General features: G+C 51.6%; 2 protein-coding genes across 2 annotated transcripts in view; both read right to left on the reverse strand.

Moving 5' to 3' along the window:
• ivd (isovaleryl-CoA dehydrogenase) overlaps positions 1-7,783 on the reverse strand; it is a 50,177-nt gene extending 42,394 nt beyond the window's left edge. The window contains exon 1 of the mRNA XM_067991214.1: positions 7,572-7,783. Within this exon, the coding sequence (XP_067847315.1) occupies positions 7,572-7,730 (159 nt within the window). The 5' untranslated portion in view covers positions 7,731-7,783. The remainder of the gene's footprint in view (positions 1-7,571) is intronic.
• A 50-nt stretch (positions 7,784-7,833) lies between these two features.
• On the reverse strand, positions 7,834-8,742 carry LOC137326761 (WAS/WASL-interacting protein family member 1-like). The gene has a single exon (XM_067992155.1). It carries the CDS (start codon positions 8,740-8,742, stop codon positions 7,834-7,836), a length of 909 nt encoding a protein of 302 aa, XP_067848256.1.
• Positions 8,743-19,306: the final 10,564 nt, after the last annotated feature.

A 19,306-nucleotide genomic window follows, 5' to 3' on the forward strand; every position in this document is an offset into this window, starting at 1 on the left:
TTTTTACGTCTATACTGGGTGTAGTGTGAAAATTTCACTTGCTCATCCCTGCTCTGTCCAGGCCTAAGCAAGAACGTAACGTGTGGACAAGAAAAAAAAACACTCCTTCAAATGGGTCTGTATTACTCTAACCTGTTACGGACTCCACTTCAGGATTTGAGTCTGCCACTAGGGGAGAGTACCAGAGAGCAGATGCGGAACTGTTCACCTTCAAGGGAGATGGGGTAATAGACAACCAAAGGGGGAGATGAAATTAAGAAAACGGCACTAGAAAACGCTACGCTGTGACACGTACAGAGTTTGTTTCCACACAAGAGTAAGTTTAAAATAGCAGCGTTGTGGACAAGAAAGCCAATGGCAGCCTGGAAACAGCCAACCAATATAAAAATAGAACCGCAGGCTCCTGAATGGAAAGCAAAGCCTTCACTTACACAACTCACTTTCGAGTCCAGGCTCGTCATTCAGCTCTCCCTTTCCACGACTTCACCAGTATTGCTAGTCCTGGAACTGTGCCTTTCCAGTTTTAAAAGGAAATTCTGAAGATAGCACATGGCAGAGGCACACGGACTGGTGGGACGTGGATCTTGAGGTGTGGTTCCCAAGATGGCTCTACCGTGTACCTCATCTGAACTGCGCTGCTACAGGACGACGTCAAGTGCAGGCCAGGTGCTACTCCATGGGGAGTCGGGGAGATATCGAGGACAATCACAGTAAGTCATTGAAGGCCAGACAGTTCCTAGCAGTACCTTTTACAGCAATAGTCGTGGAGGCCTGGAGCAAGACCAGGATGGTGGTTATGTTTGGGGAGGGGGGGTACCGGTCCCAACTGGACGATGAGGATAAAAATTAAAATCATGGAGCAGTAGCCTCAGAAAAAAATCAATTAAAAAAAAAAGTTATATATAATGGTCCTTTAAACAAACAGTTCATTTTTTAGCCCTACAATATTGCACAATAAAATATAAGAGCAGGGTCTTAAGGAGCTAGGGGCACTCCTCGATGTTTAGTTATACTAAAGCAGGAAACAAAGAGGGCATCCTGACATTCAAGAAAGTTCAGAGCTCAGCTCACCACAGCCAGCCAATGGCAGCCTGGAAATAGGAATACACCCACAATGAAAATAAATGTGCAGGCTCCAGAATGGAAAGACTTCACCTTCACGCAAATAACTCTCTCTCACTGTCGAGTCCAGACTGGTCACTCAGCTCTCCCTCTCAACTACCTCACTAGTATTGCCATTCAAGATATGATAACGTATGAATATAATAAAATGCAACTATGTTTTATTTAAATGTATTTAAATAACTGCCATTTGCCGAGGAGAGTTCTAAACTCCTACCATCCTTAAAAATATACCAATCAATTAACTTAGTAATAAAGATTTTATAAAAGTTGGAACGTGCCCTTCATAGTTGATGATTTTAAATATCGTGCACTCTGCACATAACCAAAGTGCTTACTTTGGCACGCTCACGTCTTGTTGTGTACCTCACATGATCAGCCCTGTCATGTACATAGTTTGGTTCTGGGAGGGTTCTAATTTACCAAGGAGGAGCAGCGTGCAAACCACATCATCTGAGAACACAAACCTCACTCAATCGTTTGTCACACCTTTTTTAAAACGCCGAGTATCGGACACAGCATTCCCTAACCAGGACATGGCTCCTCCAGTTAGGAACATAGGAACAGGAGCGGGCCATTTAGCCCCTCGAGCCGATTCCACCATTCAATGAGATCGTGGTTGATCTGTGACCTAACTCAATATACCCACCATAGCCCCATATCCCTTAATACCTTTGGTTAACATAAATCTATCAATCTCAGATTTAAAATTAACAATTGAACTAAAACCAACTGCCGTCTGCGGAAGAGAGTTCTAAACTCCTACCACCCTTTGCGTGTAGAAGTGTTTCGTAACTTCACTCCTGAAAGTCCTGGCTGTCATTTTTAGGCTATGTCCCCGGGTCCCAGACTCCCCTACCAGCGGAAATAAATACCGTGAATAGTTGAGGCCCCAACGCAGATCCCTGTGGGTCACCACCAGTCACATCCTGCCAAGTTAAGTACATACCTATTATCCCTTCTCTGCCTCCTGCCGCTCAGCCAATTTCCAAACCAGATCAATAATTCACACTCAATTCCATGAGCTTCAACTTTAGCTAACAGTCTCTTATGAGGGACTTTATCGAATGCCTTCTGGAAGTCCATACAAACAACATCTATATACATTCCCCTGACCAGTACTTTAGTCACCTCTTCAGAAAATTCAATCAGGTTTGTCAGGCGTGACCAACCCTTTACAAATCCATGTTGGCTCTCTCTGATCAGCTGAAAATTTTCATGGTTAATCCTTGTCCTTTCCCTGTGTAAACCAGAGGGAGCACGCGCAGAGAAAACAGGGACTCCTTGCTGGGTACAGCTCCATGGACATCAGTAAGCCACTCAGATAACCATTCCTCACACGTGAGACTAGGTAGTGAACTATTTTGACTGTGAATGGGCATCACAGTCACGCCCAATCATGATTCGAACAAGAGCCACTGAAGAGCAAACTGGAGAAAGAATCCTGTCTGATTTTTTTCCCTAACCTGGGAATTATGCCCCCCCCCCTTACAGTCACCCCAGCTGAACAGACTGGGAATTGACCTTATGGTTATTCTGGACTGTATGGCTCAGAGTATTAACCAGACCCATGAGGAAGATCATGATCGTTTTAAATCAATTACAACCTGGTACAGAGAACAGGATTTCACTTCATCATTCCTCCTCTAGGTCCACTCCTGGATAGTTAGCAATCATTCATTATTACCAGTGTCAAATTAATCAATCATCAGTCTCTCAGTATAGTGGCTGTCTCTGGTTAGTTCCCCATAACCTGCCGCTGGTCAACGGCTGAGTGCACTGGATACAGCAAAGGCTATGGGCCCCGACAACATCCCGGCTGGAGTGCTGAAGACTTGTGCTCCAGAACTAGCTGCGCCTCTAGCTAAACTGTTCCAGTACAGCTACAACACTGGCATCCACCCGACCATGTGGAAAATTGCCCAGGTATGTCCTGTCCACAAAAAGCAGGACAAATCCAATCTGGCCAATTACCGCCCCATCAGTCTACTCTCAATCATCAGCAAAGTGATGGAAGGTGTCGTCGACAGTGCTATCAAGTGGCACTTACTCACCAATAACCTGCTCACCGATGCTCAGTTTGGGTTCCGCCAGGACCGCTCGGCTCCAGACCTCATTACAGCCTTGGTCCAAACATGGACAAAAGAGCTGAATTCCAGAGGTGAGGAGAGAGTGGCTGCCCTTGACATCAAGGTAGTATTTGACCGAGTGTGGCACCAAGGAGCCCTAGTAAAATTGAAGTCAATGGGAATCAGGGGGAAAACTCTCCAGTGGCTGGAGTCATACCGAGCACAAAGGAAGATGGTAGTGGTTGTTGGAGGCCAATCATCTCAGTCCCAGGACATTGCTGCAGGAGTTCCTCAGGGCAGTGTCCTAGGCCCAACCATCCTCAGCTGCTTCATCAATGACCTTCCCTCAGTCATAAAATGAGAAATGGGGATAGTCGCTGATGATTGCACAGTGTTCAGTTCCATTCACAACCCCTCAGGTAACGAAGCAGTCCGTGCCCGCATGCAGCAAGACCTGGACAACATCCAGGCTTGGGCTGATAAGTGGCAAGTAACATTCACGCCAGACAAGTGCCAGGCAATGACCATCTCCAACATGAGAGAGTCTAACCACCTCCCCTTGACATTCAACGGCATTACCATCGCTGAATCCCCCACCATCAACATCCTGGGGGTCACCATTGACCAGAAACTTAACTGGGCCAGCCACATAAATACTGTGGCTACAAGAGCAGGTCAGAGGCTGGGTATTCTGCGGCGAGTGACTCACCTCCTGCCTCCCCAAAGCCTTTCCACCATCTACAAGCCACAAGTCAGGAGTGTGATGAATACTCTTCACTTGCAGCTCCAACAACACTCAAGAAGCTCGACACCATCCAGGACAAAGCAGCCCGCTTGATTGGTACCCCATGCACCACCCTAAACATTCACTCCCTTCACCACCAGCACACTGTGGCTGCAGTGTGTACCATCCACAGGATGCACTGCAGCAACTCGCCAAGGCTTCTTTGACAGCACCTCCCAAACCCGCGACCTCTACCACCTAGAAAGACAAGGGCAGCAGGCACATGGGAACAACACCACCTGCACGTTCCCCTCCAAGTCACACACCATCCCGACTTGGAAATATATCGCCGTTCCTTCATCGTCGCTGGGTCAAAATCCTGGAACTCCCTTCCTAACAGCACTGTGGGAGAACCTTCACCACACGGACTGCAGCGGTTCAAGAAGGCGGCTCACCACCATCTTCTCAAGGGCAATTAGGGATGGGCAATAAATGCTGGCCTCGCCAGTGACGCCCACATCCCAAAAAAAGGTTTTGGGTCAGCCCGTTACCTGTCTCTGGTCACCTGTCTCTGGTCACCTGTCTCTGGTCGGCCCGTTACCTGTCTCTGGTCAGCCCGTTACCTGTCTCTGGTCAGCCCGTTACCTGTCTCTGGTCAGCCCGTTACCTGTCTCTGGTCAGCCCGTTACCTGTCTCTGGTCAGCCCGTTACCTGTCTCTGGTCAGCCCGTTACCTGTCTCTGGTCAGCCCGTTACCTGTCTCTGGTCAGCCCGTTACCTGTCTCTGGTCACCTGTCTCTGGTCAGCCTGTTACCTGTCTCTGGTCACCTGTCTCTGGTCAGCCCGTTACCTGTCTCTGGTCACCTGTCTCTGGTCAGTCCATTACCTGTCTCTGGTCAGCCCGTTACCTGTCTCTGGTCAGCCCGTTACCTGTCTCTGGTCACCTTTCTCTGGTCGGCCCGTTACCTGTCTCTGGTCACCTGTCTCTGGTCGGCCCGTTACCTGTCTCTGGTCACCTGTCTCTGGTCGGCCCGTTACCTGTCTCTGGTCACCTGTCTCTGGTCGGCCCATTACCTGTCTCTGGTCGGCCCGTTACATGTCTCTGGTCACCTGTCTCTGGTCGGCCCGTTACCTGTCTCTGGTCACCTGTCTCTGGTCGGCCCGTTACCTGTCTCTGGTCACCTGTCTCTGGTCAGCCCGTTACCTGTCTCTGGTCACCTGTCTCTGGTCAGCCCGTTACCTGTCTCTGGTCACCTGTCTCTGGTCGGCCCATTACCTGTCTCTGGTCACCTGTCTCTGGTCAGCCCGTTACCTGTCTCTGGTCACCTGTCTCTGGTCAGCCTGTTACCTGTCTCTGGTCACCTGTCTCTGGTCAGCCCGTTACCTGTCTCTGGTCACCTGTCTCTGGTCAGTCCATTACCTGTCTCTGGTCAGCCCGTTACCTGTCTCTGGTCAGCCCGTTACCTGTCTCTGGTCAGCCCGTTACCTGTCTCTGGTCACCTTTCTCTGGTCGGCCCGTTACCTGTCTCTGGTCACCTGTCTCTGGTCGGCCCGTTACCTGTCTCTGGTCACCTGTCTCTGGTCGGCCCGTTACCTGTCTCTGGTCACCTGTCTCTGGTCGGCCCATTACCTGTCTCTGGTCGGCCCGTTACATGTCTCTGGTCACCTGTCTCTGGTCGGCCCGTTACCTGTCTCTGGTCACCTGTCTCTGGTCGGCCCGTTACCTGTCTCTGGTCACCTGTCTCTGGTCAGCCCGTTACCTGTCTCTGGTCACCTGTCTCTGGTCAGCCCGTTACCTGTCTCTGGTCACCTGTCTCTGGTCGGCCCGTTACCTGTCTCTGGTCACCTGTCTCTGGTCGGCCCGTTACCTGTCTCTGGTCACCTGTCTCTGGTCAGCCCGTTACCTGTCTCTGGTCACCTGTCTCTGGTCAGCCCGTTACCTGTCTCTGGTTACCTGTCTCTGGTCGGCCCGTTACCTGTCTCTGGTCACCTGTCTCTGGTCGGCCCGTTACCTGTCTCTGGTCACCTGTCTCTGGTCAGCCCGTTACCTGTCTCTGGTCACCTGTCTCTGGTCGGCCCATCACCTGTCTCTGCTCCTCAGTCAGCCCGTTACCTGTCTCTGCTCCTCAGTCAGCCCGTTACCTGTCTCTGGTCAGCCCGTTACCTGTCTCTGGTCAGCCCGTTACCTGTCTCTGGTCAGCCCGTTACCTGTCTCTGGTCAGCCCGTTACCTGTCTCTGGTCAGCCCGTTACCTGTCTCTGGTCACCTGTCTCTGGTCGGCCCGTTACCTGTCTCTGGTCACCTGTCTCTGGTCGGCCCATCACCTGTCTCTGCTCCTCAGTCAGCCCGTTACCTGTCTCTGCTCCTCAGTCAGCCCGTTACCTGTCTCTGCTCCTCAGTCAGCCCGTTACCTGTCTCTGGTCAGCCCGTTACCTGTCTCTGCTCCTCAGTCAGCCCGTTACCTGTCTCTGGTCAGCCCGTTACCTGTCTCTGGTCAGCCCGTTACCTGTCTCTGGTCACCTGTCTCTGGTCAGCCCGTTACCTGTCTCTGGTCACCTGTCTCTGGTCGGCCCATTACCTGTCTCTGGTCACCTGTCTCTGGTCGGCCCATTACCTGTCTCTGGTCACCTGTCTCTGGTCAGCCCGTTACCTGTCTCTGGTCACCTGTCTCTGGTCAGCCCGTTACCTGTCTCTGGTTACCTGTCTCTGGTCGGCCCGTTACCTGTCTCTGGTCACCTGTCTCTGGTCGGCCCGTTACCTGTCTCTGGTCACCTGTCTCTGGTCAGCCCGTTACCTGTCTCTGGTCACCTGTCTCTGGTCGGCCCATCACCTGTCTCTGCTCCTCAGTCAGCCCGTTACCTGTCTCTGCTCCTCAGTCAGCCCGTTACCTGTCTCTGGTCAGCCCGTTACCTGTCTCTGGTCAGCCCGTTACCTGTCTCTGGTCAGCCCGTTACCTGTCTCTGGTCAGCCCGTTACCTGTCTCTGGTCAGCCCGTTACCTGTCTCTGGTCACCTGTCTCTGGTCGGCCCGTTACCTGTCTCTGGTCACCTGTCTCTGATCAGCCCGTTACCTGTCTCTGGTCACCTGTCTCTGGTCAGCCCGTTACCTGTCTCTGCTCCTCAGTCAGCCCGTTACCTGTCTCTGCTCCTCAGTCAGCCCGTTACCTGTCTCTGGTCAGCCCGTTACCTGTCTCTGCTCCTCAGTCAGCCCGTTACCTGTCTCTGGTCAGCCCGTTACCTGTCTCTGGTCAGCCCGTTACCTGTCTCTGGTCACCTGTCTCTGGTCAGCCCGTTACCTGTCTCTGGTCACCTGTCTCTGGTCAGCCCGTTACCTGTCTCTGGTCACCTGTCTCTGGTCAGCCCGTTACCTGTCTCTGGTCACCTGACTCTGGTCGGCCCGTTACTTGTCTCTGGTCACCTGTCTCTGGTCAGCCCGTTACCTGTCTCTGGTCAGCCCGTTACCTGTCTCTGGTCACCTGTCTCTGGTCAGCCCGTTACCTGTCTCTGGTCAGCCCGTTACCTGTCTCTGGTCACCTGACTCTGGTCGGCCCGTTACCTGTCTCTGGTCAGCCCGTTACCTGTCTCTGGTCAGCCCGTTACCTGTCTCTGGTCACCTGACTCTGGTCGGCCCGTTACCTGTCTCTGGTCAGCCCGTTACCTGTCTCTGCTCCTCGGTCAGCCCGTTAACCACGTCATCGATGGAAAGCAGGTTGCTCATGTGCCTGTGACCGGGACAGAGCGCTCGGAGCCCGGGCCGCAGACCAGCGGCCGCCTGCTGCCTGAGTAAAGGCCCGCAAAGCGCACGGAGAGCGGCCATCGGGGAATTTAACGAGACCAACACGACACGACACGGCCTCCCTGCAGGTGCGCACTCACGGCTACACAGCACCCGGACCCAAACCGCTGCGACAGCGCTGACGTCACTTCCTGGCCCCAGTCTCCATGAGTTGGTAACGGCCGGAGTCAGAGTGAGGCTCAGGGGGCCGCGGGTTCGAGACCCACCCCCGCCCATTGAGCTCAGGGTCAGGGGGCCGCGGGTTCGAGTCCCACCCCCGCCCATTGAGCTCAGGGTCAGGGGGCCGCGGGTTCGAGTCCCACCCCCGCCCATTGAGCTCAGGGGGCCGCGGGTTCGAGTCCCACCCCCGCCCATTGGGCTCAGGGTCAGGGGGCCGCGGGTTCGAGACCCACCCCCGCCCATTGAGCTCAGGGTCAGGGGGCCGCGGGTTCGAGTCCCACCCCCGCCCATTGAGCTCAGGGTCAGGGGGCCGCGGGTTCGAGACCCACCCCCGCCCATTGAGCTCAGGGTCAGGGGGCCGCGGGTTCGAGTCCCACCCCCGCCCATTGAGCTCAGGGTCAGGGGGCCGCGGGTTCGAGTCCCACCCCCGCCCATTGAGCTCAGGGGGCCGCGGGTTCGAGTCCCACCCCCGCCCATTGGGCTCAGGGTCAGGGGGCCGCGGGTTCGAGTCCCACCCCCGCCCATTGGGCTCAGGGTCAGGGGGCCGCGGGTTCGAGTCCCACCCCCGCCCATTGGGCTCAGGGTCAGGGGGCCGCGGGTTCGAGTCCCACCCCCGCCCATTGAGCTCAGGGTCAGGGGGCCGCGGGTTCGAGTCCCACCCCCGCCCATTGAGCTCAGGGTCAGGGGGCCGCGGGTTCGAGTCCCACCCCCGCCCATTGAGCTCAGGGTCAGGGGGCCGCGGGTTCGAGTCCCACCCCCGCCCATTGAGCTCAGGGTCAGGGGGCCGCGGGTTCGAGTCCCACCCCCGCCCATTGAGCTCAGGGTCTGTTCTTGCCAACCTCGAAGACCAATACAGGCCCCAAAAGCTGATCATCGAGGACTGACCATAATGTGATTACGTGGGTTTTGTTCCAACATTCATTCACTTGTATTGGAGGGAGAAAAGACATAAGTAATTGGGGAAATCCAAACCTTCACTAATGTCAAACCATCCCTGGAGATTAGATCGCGTGGCAGCTGCAAATGTTAATGCATTTACCGAATGGGTCCCCTGTAGTTGAGTATCTTTGCTCATGGTTTCGGGCCAGCAGCTGTTGTTTGAGAAGTCCTGAGAGCCAGGAGGCCAAGTGGGAGGAGGAATTTACAGATGGGAAACCAGAGGTGTGAGGAACTTTGATTCCACCAGTAACTATAGTAACTCATTGTAGTTGCACCGATAACTAATAGTAATGCTGATAACACTCAGATTCCCTTCATAACTAACAGTAATACAATAACTTACAGATAGTCTATATGTAACTGGTAGTAATGGGTGTAATGCCCCGATATCCTTCCTGTAATTAGTAGTAATCCTATAACCCACTGATTCTCACCATGAAACTACAGCCAGAATCCCCCCGCACTGCTCAAGCTGCGGTCAGGTTTTCCAGTCAGTGCCTCTTTTAACAAGTCCCATTTCTCTCCTTTATTTTTATTCGTTCATAGGATGTGGGCGTCACTGGCGAGGCCGGCATTTATTGCCCATCCCTAATTGCCCTTGAGAAGGTGGTGGTGAGCCGCCTTCTTGAACCGCTGCAGTTCATATGGTAAAAGTTCTCCCACAGTGCTATTAGGAAGGGAGTTCCAGGATTTTGACCGAGCAACAATGAAGGAACGGCGATATATTTCCAAGTCGGGATGGTGTGTGACTTGGAGGGGAACGTGCAGGTGGTGTTGTTCCCATGTGCCTGCTGCCCTTGTCCTTCTAGGTGGTAGAGGTCGCGGGTTTGGGAAGTGCTGTCGAAGAAGCCTTGGCGAGTTGCTGCAGTGCATCCTGTGGATGGTACACACTGCAGCCACAGTGCGCCAGTGGTGAAGGGAGTGAATGTTTAGGGTGGTGGATGGAGTGCCAATCAAGCGGGCTGCTTTGTCCTGGATGGTGTCGAGCTTCTTGAGTGTTGTTGGAGCTGCACTCATCCAGGCAAGTGGAGAGTGTTCCATCACACTCCTGACTTGTGCCTTGTAGATGGTGGAAAGTCTTTGGGGAGTCAGGTGTTGACGGGAGGTCACCGGTTACGGTTACTGGCTTAGTACAAAGAGAAGAGTCAATTCTCTCTTAACTCTCAATTCACTTTATTCACGCCGTTAGATCATATACATATAGCTTATACGTCTGGTTAGATATAGGCATGCAGTTTACACCAGGTTATACAGTCTTATACCCAAACTAAGATCTAAACGCACACCCACTAGGTTTCTCTGACACTCCCTGAGTGGTCACAGAATATAAAGGATAATACCCGAAAAGGAGAGCTGACGCTTGCCAGGCGTTCCGTTCTCTCTCTCGATATCATCTCTACGTCCCTGACGTAGGGTCTTCCACTTCTGCGATGGTTGGTCTCCGGAGTCTTCACCCTGGCTCCACGCCCCAGATCCTTCATTCTTATTCCGAATCTTATCTCTTCAGGCTGTGCTGTCTCTCTCTCCCTTTGGTTTAGGCTTGCTCGCCTAGTCTGGGTCTTCTCACTGGCTCTGTCCCAAGGACTTAGGTAGCATTACCTCATTACTCCTTTTCTAAATAGGACTTGTGTCTTATCACATTTCCTTTGTCTTTCACAAAACTTGGTTAATTCAAACCGGTTCCAGCCAGCCAAGGCCAGGACTGAACTCAGGTTACTTTAGTTCAAAAGTCATTCCTGCCTGTGTGTATCAGCAGCTGACTTCTGCAGCCCCTAGCCAACACAGGAGATGAGCCACTCACCATAGAATACCCAGCCTCTGACCTGCTCTTGTAACCACAGTATTTATGTGGCTGGTCCAGTTATGTTTCTGGTCAATGGTGACCCCCAGGATGCTGATGGTGGGGTATTCGGCGATGGTAATGCCGTTGAATATCATGGGGAGGTGTTTAGATTCTCTTGTTGGAGATGGTCATTGCCTGGCACTTGTCTGGCATGAATGTTACTTGCCACTTATCAGCCCAAGCCTGGATTTTGTCCAGGTCTTGCTGTATGCAAGACTGCTTAATTATCTGATGGATTGCGAATGGAACTGAACACTGTACAATCATCAGCGAACATCCCCATTTCTGACCTTATGATGGAGGGAAGGTCATTGATGGAGCAGCTGAAGATGGTTGGGCCTAGGACACTGCCCTGAGGAACTCCTGCAGCAATGTCCTGGGGCTGAGATGATTGGCCTCCAACAACCACTACCATCTTCCTTTGTGCTAGGTATGACTCCAGCCACTGGAGAGTTTTCCCCCTGATTCCCATTGACTTCAATTTTACTAGGGCTCCTTGAAAGAATCATAGAAAGTTACGGCACAGAAGGAGGTCATTTGGCTCATCGTGTCTGTGCCGGCCAAAAAAGAGCTATCCAGCTTAATCCCACTTTCCAGCACTTGGTCCGTAGCCCTGTAGGTTACGGTGCTTCAGGTGCACATCCAAGTACTTTTTAAATGAGTTGAGGGTTTCTGCCTCTACCACCCTTTTAGGCAGTGAGTTCTAGACCTCCACCACCCTTTGGGTGAAAAAATTGCTCCTCAGCTCCTCTAATCCTTCTACCAATTACTTTAAATCTATGTCCCTTGGTCACTGACCCCTCTGCTAAGTGAAATAGATCCTTCCTATCCACTCTATCTAGTCCCGTCATAATTTTATACACCTCAATTAAATCACCCCTCAGCCTCCTCTGTTCCAAATAAAACAACCCCAGCCTATCCAATCTATTCTCATAGCTAAAATTCTCCATCCCTGGCAACATTCTCGTAAATCTCCCCTGTACCCTCTCTAGTGCAATCACATCTTTCCTGTAATGTGGTGACCAGAACTGTATGCAGTACTCAAGCTGTGGCCTAACCAATGTTTTATACAGTTCTAGCATAACCACCCTGCTCTTATATTCTATGCCTCAGCTAATAAAGGAAAGTATCCCATATGCCTTTTTAACCACCTTATCTACCTGTCCTGCTACCTTCAGGGATCTGTGGACATGCACTCCAAGGTCCCTCTGTTCCTCTACACCTCTCAGTATCCTCCCATTTATTGTGTGTTCCCTTGCCTTGTTTGCCCTCCCCATATGCATTACCTCACACTTCTCTGGATTGAATTCCATTTGCCACTTTTCTGCCCACCTGACCAGTCCATTGATAACTTCCTGCAGTCTACAGCTTTCCTCCTCACTATCAATCACAGGGCCAATTTTTGTATCATCTGCAAACTTCTTAACCATACCTCCTACATTTAAGTCCAAATCATTTGCTCCACAAAAAGCAAGGGACCTAGTACTGAGCCCTGTGGAACTCCACTGGAAACAGCCTTCCAGTCACAAAAACACCCATCAACCATTACCCTTTGCTTCCTGCCACTGAGCCAATTTTGGATCCAACTTACCACTTTCCCTTGGATCTCATGAGCTTGTACTTTTTTGACCAGTCTGCTATGTGGGACCTTGTCAAAAGCCTTGCTAAAATCCACGTAGACTACATCAAATGCACTACCCTCATCGACACTCCTTGTTACCTCCTCGAAAAATTCAATCAAGTTAGTCAGACACGACCTTCCCTTAACAAATCCATGCTGACTGTCATTGATTACTCCGTGCCTTTCTAAGTGACAGTTTATCCTGTCCTTCAGAATTGATTCCAATAATTTTCCCACCACCGAGGTTAGACTGACTGGCCTGTAATTACTCGGTCTATCCCTCTCTCCCTTTTTAAACAATGGTACAATGTTAGCAGTCCTCCAATCCTCCGGCACCACACCTGTATCCAGTGAGGATTGGAAAATGATGGTCAGAGCCTCCGCTATTTCCTCCCTTGATTCTTTTAACAGCCAGGGATACATTTCATCTGGGCCTGGTGATTTATCTACTTTCAAAGATGCTAATCGCTTTAATATTTCCTCTCTCACTATGTTTATCCCATCCAATATTTCACACTCCTCCTCCTCCTTAACTGTAACGTCTGCATCGCCCCCCCTCTTTTGTGAAGACAGACGCAAAGTATTGATTAAGAACCATACCCACATCTTCCGCCTCGACAGAGAGATGACCTTTTTGGTCTCTAATGGGCGCTACTCTTTCCTGAGTTATCCTCTTGCTCTTAACGTATTTATAAAACATCTTTGGGTTTTCCTTGATTTTACTTGCCAATCTTTTTTCATGCCCTCTCTTTGCTTTCCTAATTTTCTTTTTTAATTTCACCCCTGCACGTTCTATACTCCTCTAGGCTTTCTGCAGTATTGAGCTCTCAGTGTCTGACATAAGCTTCCCTTTTTTGCCTTATCTTACCCTGCATGCTCCTTGTCATCCAGGGGGCTCCAGATTTGGCAGGCCCACCCTTATTCTTTTTGGGAACATGTTTACCCTGAACCCCATGAATCTCCCCCTTGAATGCCTCCCACTGCGCTGACATTGCACCTTCAAGTAGCTGTTTCCAGTCCATGTTTGCTAAATCACTTCTCAGCCTAGTAAAATAGTAAAATTGGCCTTTCCCCAATTGATAACTTTAACTTCTATTCTATCTCTGTCCTTTTCCATAACTATGCTAAATCTAACTGCATTATGTTTACTACCACTCTCCCACTGATACTCCTTCCACCTTCCCAGCTTCATTTCCTAAAACTAAATCCAGAACTGTCCCTCTCTTGTTGGGCTTGCTATGTACTGGCTAAAAAAGTTCTCCTGAATGCAGTGTAAGAATTTTGTGCCCTCTATACCCTTCATACTCTTTGTATCCTAGTTAATATTAGGGAGCTCTTTATGTATTTATAAAACATTTTTGAGATTTCCTTAATTTTACTTGCCAGTACTTTTTCATGCCCTAATACATCTCAATATATATCAAGAAAAGCAGTGGTCCTAGTATTGACCCCTGGGGAACACCACTGTACACCTTCCTCCAGTCCAAAAAACAACCAGTCAGCACTTCTCTCTGTTTCCTGTCACTGCCCCTTTTATTCCACGAGCTTCAACTTTGATGACAAGTCTATTATGTACTTTATCAAACACCTTTTGAAAGTCCATATACACCACATTAACTGCATTGCCCTCATCTACCCTCTCTGTTACCTCATCAAAAAACTCTATCAAGTTAGTTAAACATGATTTGCCTTTAACAAATCCATGCTGACTTTCCTTAATTAATCCACACTTGTCCAAGTGACTATTAATTCTGTCCTGGATTATCATTTCTAAAAGTTTCCCCACCACTCAGGTTAAACTGACTGGCCTGTAGTTGCTGGGTTTATCTTTATACCCTTTTTTGAACAAGGGTGTAACATTTGCAATTCACCAGTCCTCTGGCACCACCCCCGTATCTACAGATGTTTGGAAGATTATGGCCAGTACCTCCACAATTTCTACCCTTACTTCCCTCAGCAACCTAGGATGCATCCCATCCGGACCGAGTGACTTATCTACTTTAAATACAGCTAGCCTTTCTAGTACCTCTTTATCAATTTTTAGCCCATCCAGTATCTCAACTACCTTTTTTACTGAGACTCTGGCAGCATCTTCTTTCTTGATAAAGGCAGATGCAAAGTACTCATTTAGTACCTCAGCTATGCCCTCTGCCTTGATGAGTAGGTCTTCTTTTTGGCCCCTAACCGTCCCAATGATAATGTCAAGATTGTACTTTTATTGTTTTCATGCCAGGTGACAGATGAGCAGCTGCTGTCTGTAATGGGTAGATAGAGGTTTCTAAGGGGGGGGGGATGTTTTGAAAGGGAGCAGAGGGATCCCTTTACAATGTCAGCTAGCATGGAGGCCAGGAACAGATGTTGGGTGATCAGCAGTTATGGGGGAATGGGGTCAAGAGAAATGGAGATGGGTCTCATGGACAAGATGAGCTCAGAGAGGGCATGAGGAGAGAAGCTAGAGAAATATGCAGGTTCAGGGCTAAGGCAGGGGGAGCCAGGGAGAAGTTAGGCTAGATGGGCAAAGGGAACGGGGGAGAAGCAGTAGAGTTATTCTCAATCTTAGTGACAATGAAGTCCATGTGCTCCTTGCACTTGTTGGAGGTGAGGGTGGAGGAGGAGTGGGAGGGGAGAGAGGTTTAAGGAGATGGTTGATAGTGGAGAAAAGAAGCCAAGGGCCATCTTTCCTCTTCGGAACGATCCTGGAGTAGTGGGTGGTTTTGGCAGAGTGAAGCCCAATAGCACTTGACATGGTCCAGGCATATCTGATGGTGGATGGGTAAGATATGCTCAAGTCTGCACCCCTTAGACTTCAGGAAGTGAAGATGGGGGGTGGGGGGGGGTCATACAGGGAAAGCATCTGGGATGGAAGAGAGAAAAGGTTTTAATGGGGACAAGGGTATCAAAGCCAGGCAGGGTGGCAGTTAAAATGTTGCTGGAGACTTACCCACTGGCCTCCTGCTTTGATCCTCCGGACACAATTTTAAATTGCAAGTGCCAAGGACACCTGTCCGAAGCTGGCAGCTCCTTCTTTAAGTATGCAGATATGGTACGGATGATGTCATCGGGGCCTGACTGACATTTCAATGTTGGCCTGAGCGGAGAAGCGGCTGTGGCTGAGACCGTCCCGCCAGGCTGAGACCGTCCCGCTGAGACCGTCCCGCCAGGCTGAGACTGTCCCGCCAGGCTGAGACTGTCCCGCTGAGGCTGTCCCGCCAGGCTGAGACCGTCCCGCTGAGGCTGTCCCGCCAGGCTGAGACTGTCCCGCTGAGGCTGTCCCGCCAGGCTGAGACCGTCCCGCTGAGGCTGTCCCGCCAGGCTGAGACCGTCCCGCTGAGGCTGTCCCGCCAGGCTGAGACCGTCCCGCTGAGGCTGTCCCGCCAGGCTGAGACCGTCCCGCTGAGGCTGTCCCGCCAGGCTGAGACCGTCCCGCTGAGGCTGTCCCGCCAGGCTGAGACCGTCCCGCTGAGGCTGTCCCGCCAGGCTGAGACCGTCCCGCTGAGGCTGTCCCGCCAGGCTGAGACCGTCCCGCTGAGGCTGTCCCGCCAGGCTGAGACCGTCCCGCTGAGGCTGTCCCGCCAGGCTGAGACCGTCCCGCTGAGGCTGTCCCGCCAGGCTGAGACCGTCCCGCTGAGGCTGTCCCGCCAGGCTGAGACCGTCCCGCTGAGGCTGTCCCGCCAGGCTGAGACCGTCCCGCTGAGGCTGTCCCGCCAGGCTGAGACCGTCCCGCTAGGCTGAGACCGTCCCGCTGAGGCTGTCCCGCCAGGCTGAGACCGTCCCGCTGAGGCTGTCCCGCCAGGCTGAGACCGTCCCGCTGAGGCTGTCCCGCCAGGCTGAGACCGTCCCGCTGAGGCTGTCCCGCCAGGCTGAGACCGTCCCGCTGAGGCTGTCCCGCCAGGCTGAGACCGTCCCGCTGAGGCTGTCCCGCCAGGCTGAGACCGTCCCGCTGAGGCTGTCCCGCCAGGCTGAGACCGTCCCGCTGAGACTGTCCCGCCAGGCTGAGACCGTCCCGCCAGGCTGAGACCGTCCCGCTGAGGCCGTCCCGCCAGGCTGAGACCGTCCCGCTGAGTCTGTCCCGCCAGGCTGAGGCCGTCCCGCCAGGCTGAGACCGTCCCGCCAGGCTGAGACCGTCCCGCCAGGCTGAGACCGTCCCGCCAGGCCGAGACCGTCCCGCCAGGCCGAGACCGTCCCGCCGAGGCCGAGACCGTCCCGCCGAGGCCGAGACCGTCCCGCCGAGGCCGAGACCGTCCCGCCGAGGCCGAGACCGTCCCGCCGAGGCCGAGACCGTCCCGCCGAGGCCGAGACCGTCCCGCCGAGGCCGAGACCGTCCCGCCGAGGCCGAGACCGTCCCGCCGAGGCCGAGACCGTCCCGCCGAGGCCGAGACCGTCCCGCCGAGGCCGTCCCGCCAGGCCGAGGCCGTCCCGCCAGGCCGAGGCCGTCCCACCAGGCCGAGGCTGAGACTGTCCCCCAGGCTGAGACTGTCCCCCAGGCTGAGACTGTCCCCCAGGCTGAGACTGTCCCGCCAGGCTGAGGCTGTCCCACCAGGCTGAAGCAGGTAGGAAACTGATCACCGGGAGAAGAGGCCTCGCAAGGTAAGTATTGTGACATGAGTCGGTTATTGGTTGGGAGTTAGGAGACAGAGCGTACGGAAAAAGGGAACTTTATCTCTGATTGGCGGGGTGTGACAAATGGTGTTCCCCAGGGTCTGTACTGGGGTCTCAGCTTTTCACCAAATATATTAATGACTCAGTGAAAGAATAGAGTTAGATATCCAAATTTGAAGATGACACTATGTTAGGAGGCACGGTAAGTTGTGTGGATGGGAGCAGGAAGTTACAAAGGGACATAAACAGATTAAGTGAGTGGACAAAACTGCGGCAGATGGAGTTCATCAAGGGGAAGTGTAAGGGCAGCCACTTTGGATCAGAGAACGACAAATCTGAATATTTTCTTAAGGGTGAGAGACTAAGAGCTGTGGAAGAGCAATGAGATTTGGGTGTCCATGTGCACAGGTACAAAAAGTAATCAGAACGGCTAATGGAAAGTTGGCCTTTATCTCAAGGGGGCTGGAATATAAAAATGAGAAAGTTCTGCTTCAGTTGTACAGCACCTTGGTCAGAGACCCCACCTGTTTCAGTTTTGGGCTCTGAACTTCAGGAAAGATATGCCTTGAAAGGGGTGCAACACAGATTCACCATTATGAGGACATGTTGCATAAACGTGGTTTGTATTCCCTTGAGTTTAGAAGGTTGAGAGGTGATCTAATTGAGGTGTTTAAAATGATAAAAGGCTTCGATAGAGTAGATACCGAGGAGCAATATCCTCTGGTGGGGGAATCCAGAACAATTAAAATTAGAGATAGGCCATTTAGGATGAAATCTGGAAGCACATCTTCACTCAAAGGATAGTGGAAATCTGGAATTCATTCCCTAAAAGGCTGTGGATGCTGGGGGTCAGTTGAAGCTTTCAAGACTGAGATCGCTAGACTTTTATTAGGTAAGGGTTTCAAAAGGTATAGATCAATGGTGGGTAGGCATTAAGGTACAGATCCTCCATGATCTAATTGAATGGCAGAACAGGCTTGAGGGGCTGAATGGCCTGCTCCTGTTGCTATGTATGTGTGCCTCCCCCATCTCAGGCTCACCCACATCCCAAACCACTGACCCGCCTCATCCCTGCACTTATCTTGGGCCCGGCTGGCGGCCTCTGAACTGCCCAGTTTTAATGGGTGAGCAGCCGCTTCCTGACGATTTTCCAACTGTTCAGGTTGGGAAGTCGGCCGGTGGAATGTTAATGAGGCCTGGCTGGGTCTCTTGCTGCCACTCCTGGCCGGGCTGCTGCTCGCTAGGCCGCTTTCCCACCCGGCAATTAAAATTCCCCCCATAAGGTCAGTTGGCATGGTTGTACCTACTGGCACTGTTATAAGCTTCAGGACCAGGGTGGAAAATCTTGCTCCTCCGGGCCCCACAAAGGAAAGACACACATACGTATCAGGGGGCTTTGTTGGGAGGACCTTGAATGAGAGGGTAGCAGGTATACCCTATGTTGTCTAGGGATGCCAATTCAGTTGGGTCACTGTTCTCGTGCACAAGAATGGTGCACCAGCACTCCCATCTTTCCTCTCATATCACTACATTTTTATCCGCTTAGTTTAAGTATATTGACCTCATAAAGAGATTAAAAGAAATATATATGTGCTTAATAGCAACTTATTCCTTTCAAATCTCTTGATATTTACACCCAACAGAATTGACGATCTATAAGGTACTCCCAAAACAAAAGCAAAATACTGCGGGTGCTGGAAATCTGAAATAAAAACAGAAAATGCTGGAGAAGCTCAGCAGGTCAGGCAGCAACTGTGGAGAAAGAAACAGAGTTAATGGTTCAGGTCGAAGACCTTTCGTCAGAACTGGAAGATGTTAAAGATTTATCAGTTTATCAGAGCCAGGGAAAGGGGAGGGGAGGAAAGAACAAAAGGGAAGGTCTCTGATAGGGTGGAGAGCACAAGGTATTAGGGACAAAAGTGATGGTGATGGTACAAGGCAAGGAGGGTGGTAATGGGACAAGTAAAGAAACAAAAGATGGGTCTAGAGGAGGTGTAAATGGCAACATCAGAACCATTACCAGCACCTACTGTCTGAAAAAATGGGAGCAGCGGTTATGATGTGAAGTTATTGAAATCAATGTTAAGATTATGTATTATATAAAGTACTGCCCTCCACCAGCCCAAAGTAATCAAGTTCGGGTTTGTTCCGGGCAACACACTGGCTCCATCTAGTGGTCTAGCTGAAGAATGACAAGGATCTCTTCCTGTCCAACAACGCAAGAGCATAATGTAAAGCTCCCAAGCCGATTATTCACGAGAACTCAATGGATTGCATACTTCTAAAAAGCCAGCACAGCCCCAGAAAAGTTGACAACTCAAAAAACGTGCAACTGAAAAATAACCCAAAATAAAGGCAGGTCAGGCAGCATCTGTGAAGAAACTGAGAAAAAGTACTTGAGAAACTAATGGGACTAAAAGCTGATAAATCCCCTGG

This window comes from Heptranchias perlo, chromosome 10 (genome assembly GCF_035084215.1).
Source record: "Heptranchias perlo isolate sHepPer1 chromosome 10, sHepPer1.hap1, whole genome shotgun sequence".
NCBI lineage: Eukaryota > Metazoa > Chordata > Chondrichthyes > Hexanchiformes > Hexanchidae > Heptranchias > Heptranchias perlo.

Coding starts and splice junctions, on each gene's coding strand:
- LOC137326761 (XM_067992155.1), bottom strand. CDS start 8,742: ATGATCAGCTTTTGGGGCCTGTATTGGTCTTCGAGGTTGGCAAGAACA.